The sequence below is a fragment of the Falco biarmicus genome, chromosome 4, assembly GCF_023638135.1.
Source record: "Falco biarmicus isolate bFalBia1 chromosome 4, bFalBia1.pri, whole genome shotgun sequence".
NCBI lineage: Eukaryota > Metazoa > Chordata > Aves > Falconiformes > Falconidae > Falco > Falco biarmicus.
In genome coordinates this window covers 14,002,369-14,029,707 of record NC_079291.1, presented here as the reverse complement: position 1 = coordinate 14,029,707, position 27,339 = coordinate 14,002,369, and the positions used below count along the sequence as shown (strand labels likewise).

General features: G+C 44.0%; 2 protein-coding genes across 6 annotated transcripts in view; both read right to left on the bottom strand.

Moving 5' to 3' along the window:
• Window positions 1-429: 429 nt before the first annotated feature.
• Window positions 430-20,239, bottom strand: BFSP2 (beaded filament structural protein 2). Its single transcript, XM_056336153.1, is given in 7 exon segments — window positions 430-923; window positions 1,403-1,534; window positions 6,701-6,862; window positions 9,199-9,355; window positions 11,239-11,321; window positions 11,686-11,856; window positions 19,633-20,239. Coding segments are annotated over 7 exon segments (1,416 nt in total). The 5' UTR covers window positions 20,092-20,239; the 3' UTR covers window positions 430-671.
• Window positions 20,240-23,482: 3,243 nt separating this feature from the next.
• TMEM108 (transmembrane protein 108) overlaps window positions 23,483-27,339 on the bottom strand; it is a 167,513-nt gene continuing 163,656 nt past the window's right edge. For all 5 annotated transcript variants that reach the window (XM_056336144.1, XM_056336145.1, XM_056336146.1 and 2 more), the window contains 2 exons: window positions 25,531-25,685; window positions 23,483-23,824 (listed from right to left, as the gene is read on the bottom strand). In XM_056336144.1, coding sequence (XP_056192119.1) covers window positions 23,702-23,824; window positions 25,531-25,685 — 278 coding nt within the window. In that variant the 3' untranslated portion in view covers window positions 23,483-23,701. The remainder of the gene's footprint in view (window positions 23,825-25,530; window positions 25,686-27,339) is intronic.

Sequence of the window (27,339 nt, the reverse complement as noted above, 5' to 3'; positions counted from 1 at the left end):
CTGTTTATAAAATAATTTCTCCCTGACTGGAGCAGAAGAGCAAGTCAAAATCTGTGGATCAGATTCTCAGGGGTTCCATGACTAGTGGTGATTAAGGATCTTTAAAAAGCCCAACCAAGCAACCCAACCACTGTAAAGGCATTTAAGGTTATTCCCAGAGGACAAACATTAAGAGTCTGAACTATGGTTTTTCACAAAAGGTACGGTCAGTTGGCCAGATTCTGTCCTCGGGCTTCAGGGCAGGGGGAACTTATATGCTTAGAAAGGGAGGTTCCCCAGGATCACAGCTTTAATATTTGGACTGTATAGTAGGAGGTCGAGGGAAGGCATAATGTACCCGAGGCAAGAAACAACACAGCTGCTTTGCAGCCACCAATGTAGCCCCCAGATTCTGTACTAGCTTTATAATCTCACATCTCAAATCTTCAGGGAAGCGACATGTAGACCTACTGGCATATTCCTAAGAGTCTTTCCGCGGCAGTGCTGGAAACCACTCATCTCCAATACGTCAGGAATCTCTGCACGACTGGATTCGGGGTGTTATTCCCCTTTGGCAACTGCTCCAAACGTCACCATCACCACTTAACCTTATGAAATACAAGAATCACCCTAGTCTTCCTGCTTCCAGCAACCTCACAACCCCTTCTCGGGGGGGCACATGTTCTCCATCCTCATGGCACACTTGCTTTTAAGGACAAGTACCTGCTTTGTTCTCCATCCAGAAGGCAGTGATACGCAGCAATGTCTTTCTCCAGCTGTTGTTTGCTGGTCAGCAGGTTTTCACGATCCCGCTGCTGCTGCTCGGTTTCTACTTTGATCTCTCCCATCTCAGCCTCCAGCTTGGAAATGACAGAGCCTAGGTTCTGCAGTTCGATGTCATGCCAGTGCTTGGCATCATATAAAGAGTTCTCCAGGCCCCTTTTCTATAAGGGCAGGACAGCAGACGTTAGAAGTCAGTTTTCCTATACTTCATAGTGATTTTTATTCAGGTTTGGCCAAAATCTCTATTGAATATGCTTAAAGTGGAGATGTAATATTTTGATAATTCCTTTCTTTAGATACTTTGAAAAATGTGTATTATCATTACAAAGGTTGAGCCACCGTGGTTACAAGGTGCAGATACTCTTCACGTTGTCAAGTACTACCCACCCAGCAATCTCTGTGAAATTATTATTGAGTATGAAGACACTGAAGATTGAAATCTGGGGCCTGGTTGTCAAATATGTTACACTTGGTGCACCATGTCAATCAAGAAGAGGCCAGAAATGTCTGGCATCTCTGGAAGCAGTATCTGCTGGAAAACGGAGTTTCTTAAGCCTGCGTGCCAAGACAGGAATGTTTTCCTCAGAAGGCATGTTGACTTTGCACAGAATATACCCACTGAAACCCCAACATTGCTTACCAAAGTTCTCAAAGATTCGGTTTCTGCTTGCAAGCTCTGTATTTTGCAGGCAGTTTCATGGAACTCAGTTCTAAGACCCTCCACCAGCTCTTCCTCCTGTGTTCGCACGGCAGCCATTGTTTCAGCCTGTTGCTAGTAAAAAATTGTGACTGTCACAGAATCATGGAATCATTTAGGCTGGAAAAGACCTTTAAGATCATTGAGTCCAACCCTTAACTTAGCACTGCCAAGTCCACCACTAAACCATGTCCCTAAGCACCACATCTGCAGGTCTTTTAAATACCTCCAGGGATGGTGATTCCACCACTTCCCTGGGCAGCCTGTTCCAGTGCTTGACAACCCCTTCAGTGAAGAAATTTTTCCTAATACCCGATCTAAACCTCCCCTGGTGCAACTTGAGGCCATTTCCTCTTGTCCTGTTGCTTGTTATCTGGCAGAAGAGACCAAACACCCACCTGCCTACAGCTCCTTTCAGGCAATTGTAGAGAGCCATAGGGTCCCCCCGAGTCCCCTCCTCTCCAAGCTAAACAACCCCAGTTCCTGCCGCAGCCCCTCATAAGACCTGTGCTCCAGACCCTTCACCAGCTTTGAAAGATACAGCCTATTCAAATTATGGTTTAGTTTCCTTACATACCAAACTGACAGTTAATATTTTCACGGTTTGTGGCAATTTTGACTTTAAGTTTGATTCTTGTATATTAAATCCCTCAGTTGAATAATTCTGAATACTTCTTAGTGTCAAAATTACCACATTTCCTATGCATTTACTGTAAAAAGGCTTATACATATAAGCATATATATTTTATCTACGTCAACAAAAGCTATTCACCATTGATACTAGTACATTTAAAATGACCTATAAAAAGAAAACATTGCTGGATTTCTTCATTTTGTAGCTATACTACAAATTTTTTTTGAGTGTTTTTAAAGTGGTTTTTAAAGACGTAAGTGCTTTCACTTAGTCTACTGGATTTCAGAAGTATTCACAGCTTGATTTTTCACACAGGATTTGGTGAGTAAGAGCAAGTCATATCACAGAGTCAGAAAAATAATTTCTGTTAATTGAATTAAGGTATTCTTATGCCATTTCATGCTCTTGTTGCTTGCAGGTTTTTATGTGTTTAGTTCAGTCTCCTTGGAAATAGGTGAAGGAAAAGGTACCTGAGTGAAAATGTCTATACTTTTTAATGAGGGCTGAGATCATGGTTTTCAATCCAGAGCTCTGGGCTCTAGCAAATACAATTCTTCAGTCAAAACCTACATTTCTTCTAGTTGACACTAAAGTTAAACTATGCAAAATACTTCCATTCTACTGTGAAAATTCATCTTGACCCTGTCCTGCTTTTCTGATTATGCTTTCTTTTATTTTAAACGTAAGATCAAATTTAAAAAAAAAATCTGGGACCATGCACAGGAAATAATTTCTGTAATTTTTTAGGGTACCATAATATGAACCCCACACCTTGGCTGTTGTGAATGAAATAATCTCAGGTGCAGAAGGTCATTTTAGTACCATTTCAGTCTCAAGCAGAACTTAGGTTTATGAACCTGTGTTGCAGATGGCTGAGTTTCAATCCAGGCACCAAAACTGTCCTTTCCAGCAAATTGCACAGAGCCTGTATTTTCTAGAAATACTTTGTAGGGGCTTATGCTTCAGAGAGACGTAATCCCACCTCACTGATTCTGCTGAACCCAGCCTAGTGATCATGGACCTGCCATTCTGGAGTGATTTGCATCTCCTAAATTGTGTTGAGAGTGTAGTCTGCACGTTATTATGGTATGAAGACTATAAATGTCTCTTTTTAAAGTGATACATAGGGCAGAGAGGGGGCCTTTGCATCTATATTTATAGCCTACACCCATTACCTGAAGCCTGGCATCTCTCATTCACATTTACCCTGCTGGTGGCCCAAATGCTACCTATAAATCCAACTCACCATCACCACAGGTGATGCTGAAACTCCTCCAGGAGCTAGCCTGAGCTGATGTTAGTGATGTGAATGATAGAACAGGCAGGTAGAGTAGATGGAGGTAGCCACAACAGGCACTAAATACTGAGGATGATACAGCAAATAAGCACACACTGAATGAGCTCCAACACTTTTGGTACACACAAGGTTTTCCCATCCTCCTTACAGAATTACCAGCTGAGTCGCCCTAAGAGTCCATGTGGAGGGTGCTGCTGGGTGTGACATTTGGCCTCAGCTTTGGGATTCCTTCTGTAGAGAAGTGCAGACATGTGCCACTAGACAATTCGTGTTTTCTGGGGGCTCTGCTCTTCCTATTCCTGAGATGCTTCACAAGGCAGATGCTATACCGAATTGTGATGCCCACAAACAACTGGAGGGAAAGGATGAAATCGTTCTCCTAAATCTTTATCATTTTGGTGCTTGAGCTTCCTAGGAATGTGTGGATTTCAAGCACCTCTGTACAGTTCTGAGCCAGCCATTGTGCAAGAGTGCAGAATCTCTCATTAGTCTGTTTTTCGTGGAATCAAGATAATTAAAGTATGATATGGACAGAACACCAACACCAGGGTCTGATCAGCATGATATCTGCAGAAGGAAAGTGACTTTTATAAGATCTTTAGAGTTCTGAGAACATGTTGGCAAAGTAGTAAAGAAAGGAAAAACAACTGATATAATCCACAAGATTTTTCAAAACTTTTTATGAGGTCTCGCATAGGGGATGACAGAGGAAAGTGTGTAATTGTGTGCTCAGGGAAGAGCATTGCCATGGATCAACAGCTGGTCAAGAGACGGGACATGAAGAGGAGGATTAATGTCTAGTTCCATTATGACAGAAGCTTAACAGCTCGATGCCTCAAGGTTTACAGCCTTGGGGATGAAACATGAACTAGAAGGATTTATGGATGGCAGAAAGCAATACAGATCAGCAGTGAGCAGGGGTGGATGTGCGGAATCAACCTACATGAATGAACAGCACCACATCATTAAGTAAAGCATTTTTCAGGGGAAAATACTAAATAGCTTGTGTGTCTTACAAGGGTTTAAATCACTGCTGTCAGTTCAGGGAAAGGTTTTGAGCATTATGGACAAGAAAGTGCAGAGGTCAAACCAATGGACTCGAGTTTCAAGGTTATACTCATCTAAAAAAGTCCCATGTGAAGCCCTGTTAGGTATGAATGGAAATTGGTGTGTTTTGGTGTCCGAATACCTGTGAAAAATCTAGCCAAGACTGCAGGTCTAGTCAGGAGACAAAGCAAACGAGGCAAGTGAATTAGAAAATAACAATACTGCACTGACGTCTAAGTCAGTGCTAGGACGTCATTTGAAATACCTTGGTCTCACATTGTCACAGCTACACTAAAGAGTGGGTGCAGGTAAAGGAAATTAAAATATTAGGGACCAAGGAAAACCTCACACAGAGAGATTAAAGAAACTAGTAATGAATAGCAAAGTTGAGGAGGGAATGGCTCGCTTTCTGATGTTACAAAAGAGTAAGGACAAATTTTTCACAGTGTGGATAACTGAATGGTGCAGCTTAGCCACATAAGATGGCATAAGTCCACAAGATTAGTTGAAAAAAGCTGAACTCTCATTATCTGTCTTAATAGGAATAATCTGAATAGATCTGTATGAAATACAAAACTGTATGAGATGTGAGATGCAAAACTGCATCATCTGGGTTTAATGAGAGGTATGCCTCGGGGAAAAAAAAATCTGGAATGTCATACCAGACCCTGTTCAGAACCAGAACTGATCTTTCCAGAAATCTGTGATGCTCTAATTCTTCCTCCCATCAAAAAAACCCCAAAACAGTATCAACTTAAACTAGTAGGAGCTTAGACCAAGAGGGCCAAGTAGAGATGGGCTAGGTATAAAAGACACGTTAATGGGATCCAGTCATCAGTCTAATATGAGCTGGCAGTTTTCTCCCCAAATGATATCTCTGAGCATCTGAAAGACCAGATATTGAAGGTATGAAAGAAATAAGAAAGAAGTTGTGAGGGTGTGTTTGCACAGGAGGAGGAGAAAGTGGAACAGAAAAGGAGAAAGCAGGACAGAAAAGTGGGAACACTGAAAAATTTGGTGCTGTTCAAAGTAATGCTCATTTTGCTGAAACCTGGTGGTGGGCCAGGAAGAGAGATTCTGGGAGAAGCTTAGGAGGCTACTGAGGATGCTTAGGCTTTTCAGGGCTGCGTATGCTTTGTATGGAGGCACTGTCTGGGCTCGTGTAGTTATTACTGTGTCACCGATTTCCTTTGGGCTGTACGAGCTGAAAATCAGGCCCCTGCAGACCAACCTTATGAAAAATTTGTTGAGTAACAGTCTGGCATGCTCACAAACTTGATGGGACCTCTGGGTTAAACTCCTCTGGTTGGCTGGCTGGCTCCTTTGTTATCACTGTTGTCACAGGATTTTTCTTGTTTTGAAAACAGACACGTACTCAGAGCTTGCATTTATCTCTGAAAACGTATTTCTTACTTTTTTTCTTGCTGTTTGCTTTCACTAACCCTGAATCCTGTCATGGCAGTTCTGTACCATCGAACAGGGGAGGCTATGTTTTTGCAAAATATTTCTTATAGCACAGCTGTAGTTATGATTTGCTGTGCCATGCTCTGCTGTAATAGCCAACTCAGAATGAGATGGCTGCTAACATACAGGATCATCTGCTGATCTTAATGCTTCAGCTCTGCAAAAATACTTACTTCAGTCAGCCAATTTGGAAAATGTGTGATCCTTCATGACAGAGAAAAAGATGCATTAAAAGGCTGTTTCAGACTCAGTGTCAGGAGAGGAGAGGCCTTTTAAAGGCAATAGCTATTATCATCACTTTTCATTTCTAAGTTAATAGCCAGTTTTCCCACTGCTGCCAAAGGAAATAATATCAAGAAGAAACCCACAAGGAGTCTGTAGCTGTATAATTAGTGTAGAGCAATCTGTTTTGCCCTTTTGCTTTATAGACCCTTGTAAATTGTTCAGTGGAGGAATGATGCTAGGAAGAAGGGTAATAACTGTGGCTTATCCTACGCAGAAGGTATCAACTGATTTTTTTCTCTTAGCCAACATTTCAGAGCCCTTAGAAGGTTCACACAAATATTGGTAGGGCCATTTCCACCTGTGTGTACACATTTAACTCTGTGTATGCCAAGAAAGCCACTGATATTTATGAGTGTATTTTCCCATGAGCTTGGACCAAAATCCTTTAGATTTTTACCATCTTTTTTGTTTCAAGAAAAAAAACAAACATCCAACCCTCCAAGTTACTACAGAGTATTAGGTGTTGTGTTTGCTTCAAATCCACTAAGGTTAGAGTGGGCTACAGAGTGCTTACCTTGGTACGGAGCAGGGCACCTGTCTCAGCACGATTCTTTTCAATGTCTCTCTCCCAGTGGATTCTGATTTTTTCCAGTATGTCATCCAGGCCACTTCCCAGGGGAACATCAAGTTCTTCCAGCTGAGATCCAGCAAGCTGCTTGTATAATACCTTCACATCCTTGAACAAAAATAACAGACATAAAAGAAGGTGAACCGGACAACTGAATGTGGTAGCTTCAGAGGCTCGAGGAAGAGCTCTTTCAGTGCCACAGAGAGAGTAATTAAATTTGGTCCCAAAAGGTGTCTACATTAATGACTTCGTGCACTGGAGGGTTTCTTTTGCAGATGTGGATTTGCCTTGCTTCTGCATAGGGAGTCTTACTGCAGATCTGGGGTGCTAGAAGTTGTTTCCCTCTTGGTGGAAGGACACTGAAGCCCTACACCAAGGCACTGCCTGGAGCAGCCCCCACTCACAGTGGGAAGTTTCTGCATCAGTCAGAGCTTGACACATGCGTACTGTGCACCCAGGACCTGAACCCATCACAACTATATTGCCCATAAAGCTGCAATGTGGACTCTGGGTCAAGGAACTAACAGCTTACAGCAAATCAGACCCTGCTCTTCCCTCTCTGCTGCACCACTCGATAACAAAGACATGCATTTACTGGGAGATACAAGTTGTGCAAAACAGCAGGAGGTCTACAGCCTTGCAGCTTGTGCGAGCCACGTGTGCTTGTGTGCTTCTGTGCATGTACATGTTAGGTGAAGAGTACTGTCCTTGTCCGTGACAGCATTCTGTTCTTTATATATACGTGCTCCAAAAACATGTAAGCAGTAGAGAAATAGTGTGTTTAGAATTAGAATTGCATGCTTAAAGGTAGCACATCAGTTGTACATTGTGTTCAGGAACACAAGAATAAATGAGATTTGCACATGTATCTAAACTGTCTGGCACTATGATCTTTTTACATCAATCTGTTCATATGTGCTGTTAGCATAAGCAAAAATGTAGTGTAAAAGCCTCTGGGAACTGTGTAAACAATGGCCCCTGACAGTGGCAATACTGGAAAAAAACTGATGGAATTGTATGAATTACGAACCTGCAAGGATGAAAGCCTCAAAATGTGCCCACTCCAAGTTCATAAGAGCCTCAAAAGGACCTGACATGTATTACCTAGTGGGGGCACTTGAGGAAAGAAAGGTTTGAATTAGTTCAGAAAAATCCTTAGGACTTTCTGTCTCGAGCCAGAGCTCAGCTGAAGTAACTGCAATAGTTGCTTCCAGCCTTTATTCTATGACTTCTCTTGAGCAGCTTCCCTTGGTGATGCTGCCGTGGGAAAATCAAGTCTGTTCTGAGGTGGTTCTGCAAATGCTCAGATACTCCCAACGGGTAAAGAAAGGAGCATCCTTCTACCTTGCAGGGGCTCCTCGCTGGCTAAATGCAGAGCAGGAGGAGCTGTTGGAGAGGTGGTGTTCTCGTTACACCATACATATGGGCAGAGAACAGCATCAGCGCCAGCTTTTCTGGTTTCACAGCAGTCATTGCAATACACAGAGGTTTAAGGGGGTTCCTGTATATTCCTAGGAATTTTCTGTTTTCCTTCTTATCAAAAATAACTTCCGTCTTTCTCATGCCATGCAGTGGTGTTGAAGCCACTGGTTATTTTCTGCAAGATGCCAGCCTTGGGATTAGCCTCATGAAAGTAGGGAGGGGATGAAGCAACCTCATCTTGGCAAACCACGTCACCGTATGCCTGCAATGTTGCTGAAATATGAAAATGCTGGAAAAATAACCTGTAAGAAATGTAAGGTAGGATAGTACCTTGCTTCTGTGAGGCATCTCAATTCAAGCTCTCTCTTACTTTTGAGGCATCCCCGCAATTGCTTGCTCTCCCTTATGTGGGATTAGTAGCAGCTCTGTATTCGAGCCTCCATCAGGTGAATGTAATGAGTAAGTGGGAAAGTATTGCAAAATTGGGTAATAATGGGCTTCCCTTCCAGCGGCCTGTCCCTGTGACTTGCTTCAGTGGTGTGTTGCGCAGGAGAGACATGTTTTTGGGAACTGAGCAGCTTGCTAAGCCAAGCAGGATATTTTCAGAAGAACCTGGTTAATGCTCAGTGTTAGTGCAGCAGGACCAGAGCTTGTTCCCTGCACATGCATTTTCTCTTTACATCTCTAGCTGAGAATCAGATCTCACTGTTGAGATGTCTACATACAGGACTGTGCAGCCTTGTGACCATCATGTGGTGTCTAGCAGGAAAGGAAGTGATGACATCTCTTCCATGTCATATTTATCAGATGAGAACGGGTTAAAACTTAAATGTAAGCAAATTGATCATGCTTCAGAGGTTAGCTCTTTAACAGAGAAGAGGTAAGTAGGAGGGGGTTTCAGGAGAATCTCCCCATCCAGATGGCAGGCAGACCTTTTTAGTGCTTCTTTGCACTAGATACATGACACCAACTGGGTGAAACAGGCACACGTTGGCTTTGCAGTGTGCTGAGTCTGGACTTACTTCTTCATGATTCTTTGACAGCAAAGTTAATTCTTCTTTCATGCTCTCTATCTGACTCTCCAGATCCATTTTAGTTAAATTAGCATCATCAATCACTTTATATAGGGAATTAATTTCATCTTCCACTGCCTTTCTGAATGGCTGTTCATTTTCATACCTGCAGAGAAAAAAAAAGAAAACCCCAAACCTTAATACAGCACAGCTCAGCAAGAAAAACCTGCTTTTTTTTTAAAATGACACCGTTTATGCTAATTAGCTCATGCGTCCCAGACAGAGACACAGAAACACAGAAGATATACTTTGCTCTCACCTTGTCTTGCTATACTTGAATTTGACTGCCTGAAGTACCCTGTCATTAACTCAGAGTGTAATAAAAGAGGCCAAGTTAGCAGTCTGCACTAGGGTGGTTATCAGCCTGATAGGATTCCTGAATAAGCACGGAGCGGCATGCGGTCTCTTGCTAGATCTGGTATTTAGACACAGTATGACTATGGGTGGCTTTTTCTCTGCTTGGCTTTAAAATGAGAATAACTGCTCATTCATCTACATAAGAATTTTTCAGAGCTATGGTCAAAGAAAATATGTGTGCATCAAGGTTTTACTAATGGACAAGCTGATGTTTCAGGGTACCAGCCTGTGCTTAAGACCTAATGCCAGTGCTATTAAAATAAAGAGGAAATCTGAGTGGTTTGTTTGTCAACTAGAATTGCTGTTAAATCAAACGGCTCATTTCTAAATTGTGCCTGCAATGGTAAGGGAAATTGTGGCAGGCAGTTGCTATTTTATACTGCTGCTTGCTGCAATCGCTCTTGTTTTGTACCTTTTCATTTTAGGCTTTCCATTGAAAATGTGGCTGGGTTGCATGGTGAATCTGCTTCGGTGAGAGGCTTTTGTGTCAGACCTGGTGGCCAGGGAGGCTAGACAGGAGGGTTTTCAGGTTAGATGGGACCCAGCTTCATAAACAAGTCCTGCACTCTGCCGCCCCTTGAGAGCCACCTACTTTGCTGGAAGTTCAAGTGCTTGGGAAAGTGGCAGGTGATCCCAGTGAGAATTAGGAGCTTTTACTATGCAGTGGATTGATCTGACATTGGTTTTGTTATGTAGACTGCTTGTCCGAGTCAGATGACATTTTTAAGAAATATTTTTTAAAACTACTTAAAATGTAAGTGTAACCATGTACATAAAGACATAAAAAGAGTATCTCAGACTTGTACCTTTCTGAAATAAAAGGCAAACCTAAGAACATGATTAACACACTTTTTGATGTGATTAAATAAAATAATACCAGAGAGAGAGAGAGAAGTGTAAGGGATGATAAAAATCATAGGAGATAAAAATCAATTAGTTTGAAATACAGTTTATGTGTCAGATCTTGCAAAAAGCTATTTGTAAATGAATGAGTTCATTATGAGTAAATCTAGAAGGACCACATCTCCTGAGTAAAGAGCTTCATGCACTCATGTACATGAATATTAGGCTCTGCAAACAGAAAGACATTAAAAAAGTAGTTTGTCAGTATGTAAGATCTTCTTCTACTGTTCATTTCTTTCAGTAAAGACAAGGAAAATCAGTGCAGCCTGTTTCTGTTTTCTTAACTAACGTTTCCACACTGATGTTTGTAGTGGTGCAATTTTTGCTTTTCAGCTGCTGCAGCAGAATGATTGTTACTTCCAAAACCACTCATGTGGTACCAAAAATTAAAACTAAAAAGTACATGGAAGTTTGTCTTTATAAAAATGTCAACCCAAATTTGAATGAATACTGACCTCTCAGTAAATCAATGGTTGTATATCAAAGAATAGCTTAAGTAGTTTTGCTAGTGCACATTTTTGTTACTATAAATCTTCAAAATCTTCCAAAATAATGCTAGCATCGTAATTATTTTGCTGTTACAAACCCCCTCCCAAGTCAAATGGTTGAATATTCAACTTAAAAGAACAAGCCTGTTCTACTCACTGAGTGTTACTCCCCTATAGAGTAAGCATTTGCCAAAGCAAAGTTTCAAAGAAAGTGGCCAACTAGGTGCCACCACAAGACTACCTGTCTTTAAAGTCTTCAGCACAGGCTTGAATGTTCTCGGTGTGCAGCATAAGACGAGCATTTTCAAGGACTGCTTCACCCACCTAGAAGAAAGAGAAAACAGAGCTCAAGCAATGAAGAGCTTCAGCACATTAGCTATGTGCACTGTACGTGTATCTTAAACAGATGTATAGGTTTGATTCTGAAAATAGTCCTTTAGCCTAGGGCTGTTTAAGTGACTCATTCCATATAACAAATGAATTTTGTACATATAAATTCACAAATTCTCTGCAAATAGGCTGTAATTTGTTATCGAACTGTTCATTGCTCCTAAGCATTCATCTTCTTGTGGAAACACATTTATTCTGATCGTCAGCTGGTCACAAGGGGCAAAATTCATTACTGCGCGCAAGGTACGTTCATCATTTTAGTCCCACTTACATTTTCTAAATACAGTTTAAGTAGCACTTATGCAGTTCCTATTCTACTTCCCATATCAGCAGTCCTCTTCAGGGTTGTCATCTTCAGTGAGCCAAGGGATACTTGTTGCTCATGCCACCTGTGAGCCGTCCTCAGCTCCCAGAGCGTCACTTTTCTTCTCTGATGGAATCCTGTAAGCTCTTGCGAAAGATATGTGACCTGAGGAGCAGGCAGTCTTCAAAGATTATTACAGTGAATGTGAAGTGCTTTGGAAAGATTGTGCAAATAAGACAGACCATGGTATCATTGCTTTGGCTCTGGGGTCTATCTTTAGTGCCTAGGATGCACTTTGAGGGGTAAGCAAACTGAAAGGCTTGTGACATAGCAGCTTGTTGTGATTCAAGGTTATATAAAATGATAAAAAGGTAAAAAAAGACCACTGCCTGCCCTGAAGTCACATGTGCACTGAGCTATGGAGGTGACCAAAGACATGCGGAGTTTGGTACCAGGCTTAGAGCGATCACCTCTGCAAATACCTGTCTGGGGCCTCCAGCCATCCCATGGTCCATGCTGTCACTCGGGAGGAGCTCCACTGAACATCTCTTGGGTCTTTTTCAGGAGATACACATGGAGATTTGTAGTTGAAACTAAACCACCACATGAATAAGAGAAGCTTTTTTTATGTGGGCCAGGAGAGTTCTTGAAGCAGGAATGTTTCTTTAGATAATTAAGTCTGCAATTAAATGAGCTTGCAAATTCCCCTGAAGCATTCTGCTCCCCTGAGGTGAAACGGGCCATGCAATATGGAGACATCAAGGCTGCGTCCAGATAAGTTACCTCAAGTACCGCCAAGTGGGAACATTGCCTTAGTATGGCCCCACCTGCTTTTTGGCCTGCTGCTTGGTGACAGGGTGGAGGTGGACATGCAAGGCTGAAGCATTTCTACATGGTAACTAACATTCACCCTTACTGCTTACTGCTAGAGCTTACTGCTCCAGATGTTTTACAAATGGTTGGACAAACAAATATGAAATATCTGAAGGCATCTGATGAGGAGAGATCTGGAGGAATAACCTATTCCCCACATTGAGATGTCCATAATGGATCATGAAGTTAAAAGCACTCTATATCTTTTAAATCAGAGGAGGCACGAGAGTTAAACAAAGTGGTTTGCTTACTTCTCACCTGCTGTAAGGAACAAAAAGGAAAGGCAGCTGTGGCTGGAAGCCTGGGACTGGAACTCTGTTCCTGCCAGCTCCAGCTTGGAGCTTAGCTTCCAAGGGAAACAGAGCTCATGCCATTGCATGGGCGGCCAATTTTTCTTTAATAACTCTGTGATTTCTTAGCCAATTCCAACCAAATGATCGAGGGGTAGGCCACCTCAGGGACATGCAGCTCTAACATGTTTCATGGAAATAGCATCTAGGCAGAGGAGAGAGGTCCCATGAATACTGTCACTGGGCAAAAAAGTCCCAGTTTTGGCATAGAGAAAATTAAGAGAGCGCAGTGAACGCGCAGGAGGCAGAGATGTTATGAAAGCCCCAGATGTGGGAAAGAGATGGTATCTCACAGCACACCAGCCAGCTCTGCTGTGCGGCACACAAATACAGAAGACTTTATATGCTCTCTCGCACGTAGAACTGGCTCTTCTTTATTGTTCACCCCCTTATTTCCTTCTCCCTGCTTTTTTGCAACCCCACTTTGCCAGCACTGGCCTAACTCCTCAACTCCTGGGTCGTCCCTTCTGCAGCATTTCAGAGTGGCTGGCCAGACCCAGGACTTTGCGGATGTGCTGCTCTGCTAGCCTCAGGTCCCCTTGCACCAGGAAACCTGAGTTTCTCCAGAAAGATGGAGAAAAGACATTTAGTTTTTACATGCCAGCAGCATGGATGTAGTAGAAGCTCTGAATTTTTTGGTGTTTTTTCCTTCTTCCTTTTTTCTTTTCTTTTCTTTCCTTTTTTCCTACAGAAGTTATTTTGTCTTCCTGCCAACTCATACATGTGTGGATCTTCATAGAAGCTTTTATTTTTTTCCCTGACTCAAATCAGGAAGCAGAAATGCTGCCCTGTGATTTGCCCTGTCCTGTCAAATCAAACTTATTGCCTCCGGTAGTGAGCCCACACGGTTACAGTATTTGACCTAAAGTCTGATGAAAATGAATGTCTTTGAGAGAACTGGGAACATCCCATGAGGAAAAGTAGCATTAAATCCTGTGAGCTGCACAGTGCCACACAGAGGTATGTTAATGGCTAAGTTTAGAGGCTGAATGCAGTGTAAAATGGCTGCAATGAAAGCAGAAGGGAATAGCTGGTGATTTGCTGCTGCTGGATTTCTGCCTTATACGGAGACAAACTGCAAGTGCTTTTCAGTAGCAATCTTACAGTTTTATGGAGTCATTTGAGGTGACTTCTCACCTACCCCACAGTGGATGTCTTTACCAGAACCCTGGTAGCACACATTCCTGAGGACTTCATCAAAATCCAACTCCCCTCTTCATAGACCAGCAGCTAATGACAACGGTTCAGTGAAAAAGTCCAGAGCTTTCCAGAACTGCACACAAACCTGAACTGTGCCATATAAGTAAAAATGTTATAAAGAAGTCTAATGTTTGGAAGGCTTCAGGGATGAATGTTGCAGTGGGAGCCAGCACTTTCAGCCCTCCTGGAAATCAGCTGCGTATGCTTCAAATCCAACAGTAAACTTAGGATAAACAATGACACGGTAGTTTCTGTGTAGAAACCAGGTTTCCTGAAAAATTACCACGTGATCTGTGAAAGCCCTTTCCTAGGCTTCAGAAGAAGAAATGTAAGACTTCCATCTAGTGGCTCTTTTGTTTGATTTAATTCTCCTAATAATCAACAGCTGGGTGCAAACATGCAGCATTAGTGACATGGATTCGTAGCTACATTGCTGACACACATACCAAAATGCATGAGGCAGGAGTTTTGGAAACACCCTTCTTTGTGTCCATTGGAAATGAGAGGGTTTGCAATGCTGCAAGCACTTAGACATTGCCGCCTCTGCTTGTAAAGCAGAAGGCAACACTGTCCTGCCTTGCAGGGCTTCTGGGAGGCTTAAGTCACTGATGCTCATGTGGCATTTAAATGGACAAAATGAGAAGTGTTTTAAAAATGCAAATGTTATTACTAATAATAGCTCCTTTAAGTCACATACTGTCTTTCGACACTTGGATCTGTGATACACATACACCTTTTGAACATGATTTTTTTCAGCTCTTGAATTAACACTGAATATTTGTGGTATAAAACATCGTAACTAAAAAGCAGCAACAATTTTCTTTAATTTCATTGCGGTTTTATGGACATGAAAATGCAATTTTCATTTTTAGGAAAAAAAATCAAAATCTGCATCAACATACTGGCCCATTTACTGGGTTATGACTGGTAATAAGGAAAACTAGCTGCTTCCAGGGAGTTTGCAGGCTCCAGCCTTGATAAGGTGTGATGTGATACAGACACTTATGGGGAGAACTTATCCCTGCTGACTGGCAGCGTTTGATTTTTAAGAGAGATCTGACCAAGCTTGGCATTGCAAGATTTAATATGTCTTCCAGATTCTTAGCTATGTTTTATCGATAGCTTTGTATAGTTTTGCTGTTCTTACAAATGCCTAAATCTTTTCTGAATGCTGCTAAATTTGTGGCCTCAGGTGTGGTTTAAATATTTATGTAATGGAAAATTATCTGGCTTTTAAGTTCACTTCAGTTAAAGCAAATGATGCCTCTGTGGAGAAAGATCAGAAGATGGCGGTCTAGGCTTCCTTTCCACACACAGAAGGAAGTGGTTGGTATCAGCCCATTGCCTCCAACATGTTTTAATTCACGACTAAATCAAGCTAAAAGCATGCAACCCCATGCTTGCTGCTCAGGTGCCAAGCAGTAAAATCATAACGCTTTTGGTCATGCTTTCTGTGCTGAACCCCTTCTCAGAGCCTGAAGGAGGAAAACTCAAAGGTAGCAAGAGTGGCATTTGTTGCATTGCCTCGGGAAAGGTAATACCTAGAGACAGGCTGGCAAGATTGATGGGTCCTTTGCCGATCCCTGCTGCATCCAGGAAAAAACTTCATTTATACATTATTTTCTGAGTAAACAGGCCTGCATCAAAGAATGCCTGGTTCTCAAAGCAGGAGGTAACTCCTAAAGAAACAATCTGTAAAACCTGTAATGTTGCCTAAGCACAAGGAGGAAACCTCCGCGCCCCACCTCACAGCTGTAGGTGAAGGTAGTCCAAGGTTGTGCTGTTGGAGGTGGCTGAGGACATAATTAAACCTACTTTATTGCCATCCTCTGTACGGCAGTTGACCAAGCTCTGCACCATTTTGTGGGAGTTCATTGTGCCCTTAGATGAGTAGCAGAATGCTGTTTTGCCCATTTACGGACACTACACATGGTGTTGGCGTTAGAGTGTGTTACAGATAATACTCAGCTGCTCCTGGCCCCACAGCAAATAAATTACTGGGTGCGAGTCCAAATGTGGCGATTCCTCAGGCTGTGGGCCTCCAGGCTTAGTACTAACACTGAGTAAATGCTGACAGTAAGTCCAGGTGCAAATAAAAGTATCTCTATGGAAAAACGGTGATTTTTCAGATGCTGCCGACCATGCACAGGAATCACAGCAGTGATAACATTGGTCCAGGATGTTGATTCCTTCTGCTTTTGTGTTTACTCCTGTGATCTGAACCACGCTACGTGCCATCTCATAGACAAAATAAATCTCTGTGTCTCCCACTCAGCCGTAATTGAATGGTCACGGAGGCTGAGCTACCCGCTCCTCTCCATACACTCACTGAGACTGTTTCAAGCATCTGCTCTTCTCAGGTGCTACCCTGCTCTGTGGGAAGGAACTGCCATTACAAACAACCTCCTATTCTGCAGAAGTGACACATTTGATTAGAGAGAGATTTTCCCACAAGAAGACCAGGATAAAGCCTGCAGAAAAGGAGTATGCCCAGGGTAAAATGCGATGAATTTGTATTTCTGTCACATGAATTCCTCTCCGCAAGGATTTCTCATTTCCTGCAAAAAATCCTCCCATTTTGTGCCTGTCCCAATTAGTGTGTGTCCACCTGCTCTGCTAAAAACCAGCTGCCCGGGCTGATAATTAATGCTGTGAGCTGGATAGCAGCTTCCCATCATTCAGCTCCTGTCAGTGATCCCCTGCTGCAGTAATAGCTCTGACAATTGCAATGAAACACGAGTGGTTTTTCCCCTGAGGGAGCCTCCACTCATACCCTCCGAGTCACTCATTGCCACATTTTTCCCCAAGCTCTGTCTCTGGGAGAAATGCTGGCACCCGGTTGTTATTGCTGGGAGGACAACTACTTGAAATTTGGGATGCTGGAGCACATCCTAGGAAGGGCAGGAGGGAAATGGAACCTCGGGTCCGCTGGGGTCTCTCCTACCCCACTGTGGAGATGAGCCCATCACATTTCTGATTTTGGGACCAGGAGAGCCCTGTGTGGCCATACCCTTGTCTTCTCACTAGCAGTGCAGGAGGAAGGGGCTCCTGTCTAGACCCCACCCCCACTTGTGTATTTTCCTTCCCTGCTTCTTGTTCAAAAACTGTTCCTATTGTGGACATTTGGGTTAAACCAGGTGGCTGCTTAAGTGGCTTTCTGCCCTAAAACTTTCACAGCTGCTTCATGCGAATGGCACCAAGGGGTTTTATGGCTGCCAGGCACCCCTCCCGGCTGAATTCACAGGGCTGGCAGGGAATGAAAATGAATCCTCAGATTTTGCAGTAGGCTGAAAGAAGTATATGTCACATTAAGGTGGATGTGGACATCTACACAAAATCTATTTACAAAAAATACATCTAGAAATGTATCTTCCAGGTATCTCTCATTTCTGTTCACCCGCTCCTGGACACCTTTTACTTTTCCTACTGGGACGTGCCGTGGCAGGAGGGTCTGACTTCCTGTGATTGCAGCCGTTTCTGCAGCAACTGATTTTGATGCAGCTTTAATAAATGTGACAGTTTCAGTGTCGATGCTGGCATACTTTTAGCAGTTAGCTCCAGGGTGAATGAGTGGGGCTGGATGAGGTCCTACTTTCATTTTGGTTAGATGCTTATTATAAAAAAAGTGAAGAAACCTATTAGTCAGAACTGTACATAGCAGCTCAGATTATATCTGAGAAAGTCAAAACCCATTAAGTGATGCCTCTTTTATTGATTTAATTGAAGTAATTCAGAAAACTTTATGTGTTCTCTAATGTGTTTTAATGGTGAAGTAGATATGGATGGTGCTAATCTTTTTCTCTTATTTTCTGTGTTACTTGCAAATGCTACTACTACATAGCTCTATTTTTCTGATTTTATATAGGAAGAGCCCAATATTCAAGCCAGATTTCATTATGAGCTGCTCTTACTCATAAAGAGAGGAGGGTAGAAGCAAGGTGGCAGGATGACAATATAAAGAAAGGTTAAAAGGAAAGCCATTTGGGTGAAAAATTATTATATGAGTAGATTCATCTGCACTACAAAGTTGGGGTTTCCTATAAAGAAATACCAAACAGTCCTTCCTAAGGTACCCACAGTTCTACTTTTTTTGATCTTAACTGTAAGCCCTGGTAGTTTTTACAGGTGAGGTCTACAACGGCAGAATGGGACACACCTAGAAAACACAGGATGGCGGCTGTAAAGCATTAACCCCCATCTCCCATCATAGTCCCCATGTACCTCAGTGAGATGATAGGTTCAAGGGTGTGGCTTTTCGTAAGCACCCCATATTCAGAGCACCCATTGGCTTCAGCAACTAGCCACTTCAAGAAGCTTTATAGAAATGTAACTTATATTAGCAGCAACAATTAGTCATTCACCAATACAAAAAGATAACAGCTGTAAAAGTCGGTGCTTAACTGGGTGTTTCTGCTGGCACGACCTTTGTTCAACAAGCTTACACCGCCGCATTCAGGGTTCAGATGACATTTGTAGTATTCTGGGTGAAGGTCTGCCCTAAAAATTCAGCACACCATAAAAATATACCTTCTTCTATGCTGGAGTAAAACTCTGGCCAGCCCAACGTAAAACACACAATTGTCCCAGGGAATTTAAAAGTTGTCTTTCAGGCTTTCTGAGGACCCACCGACGGCATGTTCTGTGCCTGCACCAGTGCTGCTGGGAAGAGATGTGCAAGATGCTGGGTTCCAGCTCTTCAGGGTCCTGTCCGCTCCCGCTGGCTGGGAGTCGAGAAGCCAGGACTTGAGAGGTGCCCTGAGACCTCAGGGGACAAAGCCCCATGTATGCTGCAAGCAGGACATCAGCCTGTAAAGTCTTACTGGTCTTACTGGTCAGCAAAAGAGCTGCTGCTTGTCCCCGAGGTCAATGCAAACACCATTTTGCACCCCCACAATAAACACTCTCCCAAAGAACCCGCAGCCTGTGCCGTATGGAGAAGGTGGGAGTAAGGGATAGCAGGGTGGTGACAAAGGGAAAGAAAGGAGTCACTCATTTTTAGCCATGTAATTATTATTTTTAAATAAATAGACCTTTTGAAAATGTGATTAAGCGAACAAGGGAATCAAGTAAAAATCTGAATTGCTAATGAAAGAAACCCAACCAACCAATGTGCTTATAATGATATCATGTTGAGGGAAAAAAACTAATTCGGTCCTAGCAGTTGTCTTTTAATAATTTTGATGCTCAGTATAATAACCACAGCTAAGAAAAAAAATAGTATGAAAAACCCCCACCCATTTTAATCAGCCCAGATATCACGCCTTGGGGTGCATTTCAATCACCCCCATGTGCAGGATGCCCAAGGCAATTCTCCTGCTTAATAGGCATTTTCCACAACACACTGTGAAATGATAATGCTAATTATCATGAAGACAGATTTAAAACCCTCCGTCTAGGGCACCGTGCCTTGAAATCAGGCGGCATTCATCAGCAGCATCAACCCTCACCACTCAAGGTTGCTAACTACTCCTGAAGCTCCCCCTGTCCCCCCTGCTGCCAACAGCACTCCGGTGCTCACCTGATGGTAAATGGCCTCCCAGTTCTCCCGCAGTGCTCCCCAGCTGCCCACGCTGGCCGCTTTCTTGTCCAGGTAGACTCTGATGTGCTCCTCTAGCTCTTGGTTGACCTGCTCGAGAGCTCGCACCTTCTCGATGTACTCCACCAAGCAGCCGTTCAGGCTCTCATAGGAGAGACCCCTGCCCTTCTCCAACCCCGGGGCCAAGGGCACAGCAGCAGAGGAGCTGCGCAGACCCTGGAGGAAGACGCTGCTGATGCCCAGGGCTCTGCGGGACACTCGGGTGCCCAAGCTGCTCACGCCGCCGGTGGGGACGGTTCCCACGTAGACGCCGGGGGGTCTCAACAGGCTCCCTCCACCCCCGACACTCACTCGGCGGCCAGGTGGCCCCGAGCTCTCGGCCGCGGAGGAAGAGGGCTGCTGCCCCCCCAAGAAGGACGACCGGCGCCTCGGCAAGGGCATGCTGCCGCTCCAGCCCGCCGAGCACCGCCGCTCAGCCCGGCCGCCTTGCCCCGCACTGGCGGGAGGGATGTGCCGAGCCCAGCAGGTTGGGGCTTGCGTGGGGTTTCGGCTTTGTGTGACGGCTTTCTGGAAGGGGGGCTTTGTGCTGCCTGGGAGCGCCTGTCACATTGTCTGGGCGGCCGCTGGGTCAGCAATCCCATTTCAGGGGAAATCTCTCTGCTGCTGCTGCTGCAAATGTGGCAGATGAGAAGCACAATGGTGTTTACAGGGAGAGCGGGACGGGGATTCAGTACGACGTACGTGTTAAAATACCAGCAGTGTTTTCTACACTGACACCCAGATGATTTCCTACCCTTATACCCGCAGGTATCTACACCTATGTTACAAATGCATTGGCTGCTCACACCCATGCTTGCTCCAGACTGTCTCCTGCGGCAAGATGTTACCTAAAGTTAGCAAAACCCAAACTTTTGAAGAGCCAGCAGGGACATGGCCAGGCAGAGCTGAGCCAGCCTTTCGCTGCCACAGAGCCTCGAATGCTCCCTCGGCCCTGCTGCAGCTTCTGGATTTCTCTGCGCTTTGGCTTCACCACTCGACCAAGGCACGTTGCCCCAAACCCAGCAGATTCTAATGAGGGACAAGCACCTGCTCAACGGTTTAACATCACATCAACTGCACTTGGTCTGTTCAACAAGGGCCCCTTTCTTTTTGCCTGCATAACGTGGCAATAATGGTGCGGTGGGGTCCTTCACCATACAATGTCAGGTATAGCTTTTTCTACCTACACACAGGGATGCTTCACAGTCAGGATGCCAGACTTGTTCCAGGGTAGGACTACCATGTGTGCATCTTTGTAGGCATGCCTGTAATGTGCTGATGTTGGGCATTGCCCTAATGCGGTGTAGGTTTGTACAGGGGCGGTGGTGAGTCTTTGGCGAGATGGAATAAAATCAGAAATCCCCGTCTTCCGCGGGTGCCTAATCCTGGCTTGCCGGGTTGGTGGCTGGAGTCTGTTTCACTTGTTTTTTAAGTCTGAAAACTGTGAGACTGCCTACAGTCAGCATTGCCTACAGTCAGATCACCGTTTCCCGGTTGTGTGAAGCCTAGGAATAGCGCGGCATCTCACAGCTTTGCAAGTATTTTTGGCTAGTTTCTAGGCATTCTGCATTTGGATCACCAAGCAAACTGTGTTGGCTGAGTGAGAGGAATCCTCCTCTATTTCTTACACACATTTTCAGCATACTTCCTCTGTGTCAAATAAAACTACCTTGCAAGAGAATTACCATGTACAGAAAACAAATGTAAAAACACAGACTTTTTTGCAAGGAATTGAAATTAGTTCTCTGTAACCTTATTTTCTCTTTCCACCTCCCTGTTGAAATGGAAGAGGAAGGTCTTCATGAGATTGCTTTCCCTCTTGGCATGACTGTCTGGAAGTTTTTACTCACAAATCAACCAGTGATTTGCAGGAGCCCACTTAGTATTTGATCGTGAGGATCACGGCTATCATGTTGCATAGCATTTATCCCATGGTGAAAAGATATATTCCCAAAGAGCCCAATACATGTCCATGCACAGCCATGTCTTCCTGCCTGCCCTGGTCACCTTGTAGGGAAGTGGTGCTTTACTCTGTGATACTGAGCAGAAAATCAAATACCTAGGAGAGACCCTGTAACATTACAATTTTCTAATTTTAGGAAGCCTGTGGCCCACATTCAGGTTTGTGCTTCAGCACAGTAGACATGCACATGTGGGACAGGGAGAAAGGAGGGACAACAATGCCACTGTGCCCCCTGGTCCTGGGGGGAGCTGCGTCTTGGTTTGATTCCAGCCATCATTTAGTAAAGCTGTCAGGTTGCTCTGACTAACTGCAGCCACCAGCACACTGCTGGCAGGTGGGAACAGCTGGACCAGATGTGCTGCTGCTACAATTCCCTTTTCTGGTACCAGCCGTGGCTGCCCTTGAACAAGGCATATGGTTAATAATGCTATGCCAACCCTGTCCTGCTCAAACTTCCCTTTCACACAACCAAGCGATAAACCTGAGCACCTAGTGGCACGGAGCAGCCAGCTGGAGCAGGGCGTAAAATCCCTGCTCCTGATGAAGTGAGGAGTGCAGGTAGAAAATAATCTACAAGGACTGACAGCCAGAGGTGTGGAGAGGCCGGCCGAGACCTGAAAGGACAGAGGCCATTTCACTTGCTGAACGATACAAAAAAGGAAATTTCAGAAGCAAAACTGAAAATTGAGCCCACAGTAACGGTTCTGGGTTACTCAAAGAGAGAGCATTGATTTAGGCAACATCATTTCCTGTTAGCCTCTCCTTGTAACAACCTATATTTAGTCCATCATTTAAGCTTTGTTCACCCCTACTATTCCCCTAACACCATTACAGCCTGCAATCTAGTGCTTAACTGGGCAGGACTGAAATGCCATTTTGCTCTGAAACACCGTGTTTTCATTCCTAAGGGGGTAAGAACATTCTGAGAGAGGGGGCTATGAGGAAACTTGATTCAATGGCACTAGCAGCCGAAGAACATAAATAAAACAGTGGGGAAGTGGAAATGTGGTCAATTCAGTTGGTGGGAGTCCCTAGTCACTAGATTTCAAGATTTCTGATCAGTTCAGAGGAGGTTTATGTTCCTTTGAAGGGGGCTCTCTATGTACCTTCTTTTGAGGCTGTTTGCTCTGCAGGAAATAATTCAGGACTTGACTCATTGGGCCAGAGTGGAGGAGCTGTGAGTCCAATGTGCAGCATGGTTATGACATTTGTGCAGGAAAAAAAGTCATTCTTGTCTGTGCTCATGTAAAACAGTATTGGAGTTCAAACTGGAACTTGGCTCTCCTGTTGAAGCCTGAAGATAATATAAAAAAGTCACGGGGCAACATTACTACCCTGATGGGTTTGCCTGTGTCTTGCGTGGCCCTGGATGCCATGCATACGTCAGGTTTGTTCATCATCCCACTGTAGCCCAGCTCCCCTTCTCTCCTCATGCTGAGCTGGCAGACCCTGGCTGGTTTCTACTGGAAGGGGAACTCTGAAAGGTGAGCCCTTCTATATCCCGGTACTGGAGTCACTCAAAGGATACAAGACTGGCACACGAGCCGTACAGACTGCTTCTGGCAACTGAGCTGGTCCTGTCTGGTTTGTATTCTAGCTTTGCAGCCTAGAAGAAAGGAGTGACCGAAGTCATTTTACAGTACGAGAAGGGACATTCACCAAGCAGCAACGCTCATGGCCAGGCTGAATGATCTCACGTAGGATGCAGGGCGCTGTACGCAACACATGCTGTCTCCACCAAACCCAGCCTTATCCCATATTTTTCCAGACCGAGTATATTTAGCAGCAGATTGTAAATGACAGCAAAGAAAACAGCCCACCTGACAGGTGTTTTGCTTAGAAATACCTTTATTTTATAAAGCCACAGTTTGTTCTGTAAAGTTTTACCACACTTATAAAAAAGGGGCTGACAATTCTGAGGGACAAAAGAAAAGCTGAAAACATTTCTTGTAATTCAGGGTTACACAAAGGTTATATTTATAATATATATATTTATTTATAATTTGGAGACATTAGAGATGAAACTGCAGTACGTGGGCAGCTGTGGGGTCATATTTCAGAGACTTGCTCGTGTCCTACAAATAGTGTTTCTTGACAGAAGGGGTTCACAAGGACCATCCCGCTGTCACGGTAGTCGCCATTGGCAGGGGAGCGCGGCTCAGAGAGGTGGTCCTAGGAGAAAGAGAAACAGGGTGAGCACTTCACACCCCTAACCCTCCACGAGCACACCAGGGCATTCCACTGCCCTGTGCAAATGCATGTGAGGAATCAACTGCTATTTTTATCACTTCTCCCAGTCCTCCAAAAGTGCCTGAATTTTGGGGGCTCGGGCTCCCGGAGAGCTAAGTTTGGTGAGCCAGTTTGGAGATCTTCAGGCAGTAGGAGATGCGAGTGAAGAGCTCCTCTGATAGTCACGCTGATTCTTTCTCAGTCTGGGGACACAGAAGTCAGATGCACCAAACTTCAGGTCCCTTAGCAGAATTTGAGCTTTCATGTTTCTTTTTTGATATCTTTTTTTCCACTTTCACGATGCATTGCAACAGTTTCCTCTCTATCAGTTGGCTTTGACTCTTCAAAGATGCATTTTCAGCTTCTTTTTAAGGTCAGAAAGCCACATATACGGTTCCAAGCTAACTGAGCACGCTGCAGTTCAGTCATGTTCCGATCAGGTTTAAATGACTCAGATGACAGCTTTTGGAGACCATTCCACATGTCAATAGGTCTATCACTGGTCAAGAGGAAACAGCCTCAAGTTGTGCCAGGAGAGGTTTAGATTGGCTATTAGGAAAAATGTCTCCACCAAAAGGGTTGTCAAGCGCTGGAACAGGCTGCCCAGGGAAGTGGTTGAGTCACCATCCCTGGAGGTATTTAAAAGACCTGCAGATGTGGTGCTTAGGGACATGGTTTAGTGGTGGACTTGGCAGTACTAGGTTAAGGGTTGGACTCAATGATCTTAAGGTCTTTTCCAACCTAAATGATTCTATGGTTCTATTGATTTGATTCTTGGTAAGTCTAGACCAGATCCTGCCTTAGTTTGAGCAACATAATTGCCAGCAAAGTGGGATTAATGAAGTGACTGTGAGTACTTGTCTAATCACATCTGACAGGTTCGTTTCTGAACACTTTTTTTTTTTTAAGATTTTATTTAATGAGATGAGTTAAGTCAGCTAGCTGATCTGAAGATTACTTCAGTATAAACCCAAACTCTCCACTGTTTCTAGGTTTTAAATACCTCTGAACTAACCAAATTTATTATTCTCTATCTCTGAGGCCATCAGTAAGATCACCTGCCCATATATGAATAATCCCACTGAACCAGTAAAGGATGAGTATACACCACCACTACACACTCCCATATACTGATGTCTTGATTGCTTATATGCTGGGAACACTCACTCCCTGAACTGGAGAAGCTATAGGCAGCTCCCGAGACATAAATGCACAAAATTTGTGCTAACTCCCACAACCCCTATATCTGATGCTGTGTGGGACATGCACGAGACAGATTAGAAGGGCTGACTGTCAGTAACAAGCCAGCCCGAAGAGCTCTCCTAAGCAGTCATGGTATGCCTAGACGCTGGCCTTAGGCTCAAAAGGAAGAGAAACCCGGGAACAAATTCACCAAAAGGTGGTTAACTCCCATGACCCCACAGCAATATGGAATATATCTGCAATGGCTGGGAACAGGGTGGCAATACCACTGTGGTTAACATATTTATCCCATATTATACATGCACAGGGGCAACTCCTTCTCAAAAAGCTGTCTCTCCCTGAATGTGCGCAGGGATTTCAAGGTGTTATTAATACGACTTCCTCTGCCCTTCTCCCAGCACGGCTACAGTTACAGTTTTCAGACACTAGTTCTGCAAGTGAGGTACCTCTGAAGTCTCCAGCGACTGGATCTCTCTTGGTAACTCTACAGCATGCCTGTTGAAGTAGTCCATGGTAATAGCATTATTCCAATAGCTCAGGTTGTTTTCTGGGTTAGATGTCTTTTTCTTCCTCCTCATGCAGCAGACTGTCAGCAGAACTGCTGTCAATAGAAACATGTAAAAATGTGGTTATTTCCTTTCAATAACGACTCATCAGTACAATGGATTTGTTTTTTATATTACTTAAGGAGAGGGCTGGTGACCTTTGTTCATACAGTTCACTCTCAGCCAGATCTAGCTCTCTCCTAACAAACCCCACACAGTTAAGTCAGAATCTGGGCCAAGGAGATGAGGCTTTGGGCTTGGCAGAATATACAGGTTTTACTTTCTTTTTGATGTGAGTTTATAATCTTCAGGATGTGGCTGTGTGGCTAATGGAAAGTATTGGTGTTGTAGCTGATGCTATTTTAATACCTAAGCAGGGATTTATAGACCCTCTAGGACAGAGGGCTCTCCCCAGGGACTGCAAAAGATGCCTCTGCACAGATCTTTTCTACTTCTAATGCGTTCAGGTGCTGCAGCAAAGGGCACATTACCAAATGGGCAGTGAGAGGCACCTGTCCTAGGCTCACATACCAAATTCCTAAATGCTTGTAGCTGCACGTCTTTAATACCAAAAGCTTCTGCCCTGAAGTGCCACGGATTCCTGCCTCTCTCACCTGCCCTTCATAGCTTGGATTTTGGGTACGTTGTGATCATGCTCCAAAACATCAGTGACCAGCAAGGGCTCCTGAGCAGGATGAGACAGTGGTGAGGTGGTGTGGAGATCCCCTCTGGCACCTGTCCCACGTAGCTTATGCTTCCAGGGTACCACTAACCCCAGAGCTGGGCTTTTCCTGCCTGTCTCCATCAGCCATATCAGGATGTGGGATCTACTGATAAGCATAATCTGCTCCCCACACTTCCCTGAGCACTGGTGGTGTCTGAGCCTGGCTTTTTTTTCTTACCTGTGGAGCACACTTAAGCTTCTGCAGTCTGAAATACTTGAGCTTAAAGTAGAGCAGTTAAGCAAGATGAAGATGAAGTGACCAGCAAGTGAAACTCCCTGATACAATTTTCTGTCTGGTCTCAAGGCCACAGGCACCCATTGACGGCAGAGATGCCAGGATACTGCGCCCGAGGCAGGTGGGCCCAACGCAAAGCTGGTTGAATGTTTTTTTCTGGAATTGCTTTTGGTTTAGTCATCTCTCGCAATTCAGATGGGTAATCTTGGCAATTTTATGAAAGCCAGGCAAACCCACTGTAACAAACTTACTGCTCCCAATGGTCCAGGCTCAGGCATAAGCTGAGGTGCATACAAGGGTTTGTTCAGAGGAGTAATGCATAAGCTCTGTGTGCTTACCTTACACCTGTGGAATTAATTGACCAGTTGTGCTTATAATCTGCCTGATTTATATAGACAGACAGGTAGCTGGACATGTACTTAGTTTGATTTGTACCTGTGAAATAGGGAATGCCCTCTCGTAAATTCACTCCATTATTTCTAAACCCCTCATGGTAGAAAGAAAGAGAGAAAATATTCATGAAGCAGAAAAATATATTATTTTCTCAGCTACAGCCAAAATTATTTATTAGAATTATAGCCCAGAGGAAAGAAAAGACTGCAGAGAGGTCAAAGCTGCTTTGTATGTTTTGACAAACATTGCAGCTACTCATATGCCATGCGTCTAATTTCTTTTTCCGTCTACTCACATAAAATGGCAATACAAAAGTGCAAGGCTAGAGCTCTATTTAAAACAAAACAATATGCTACTA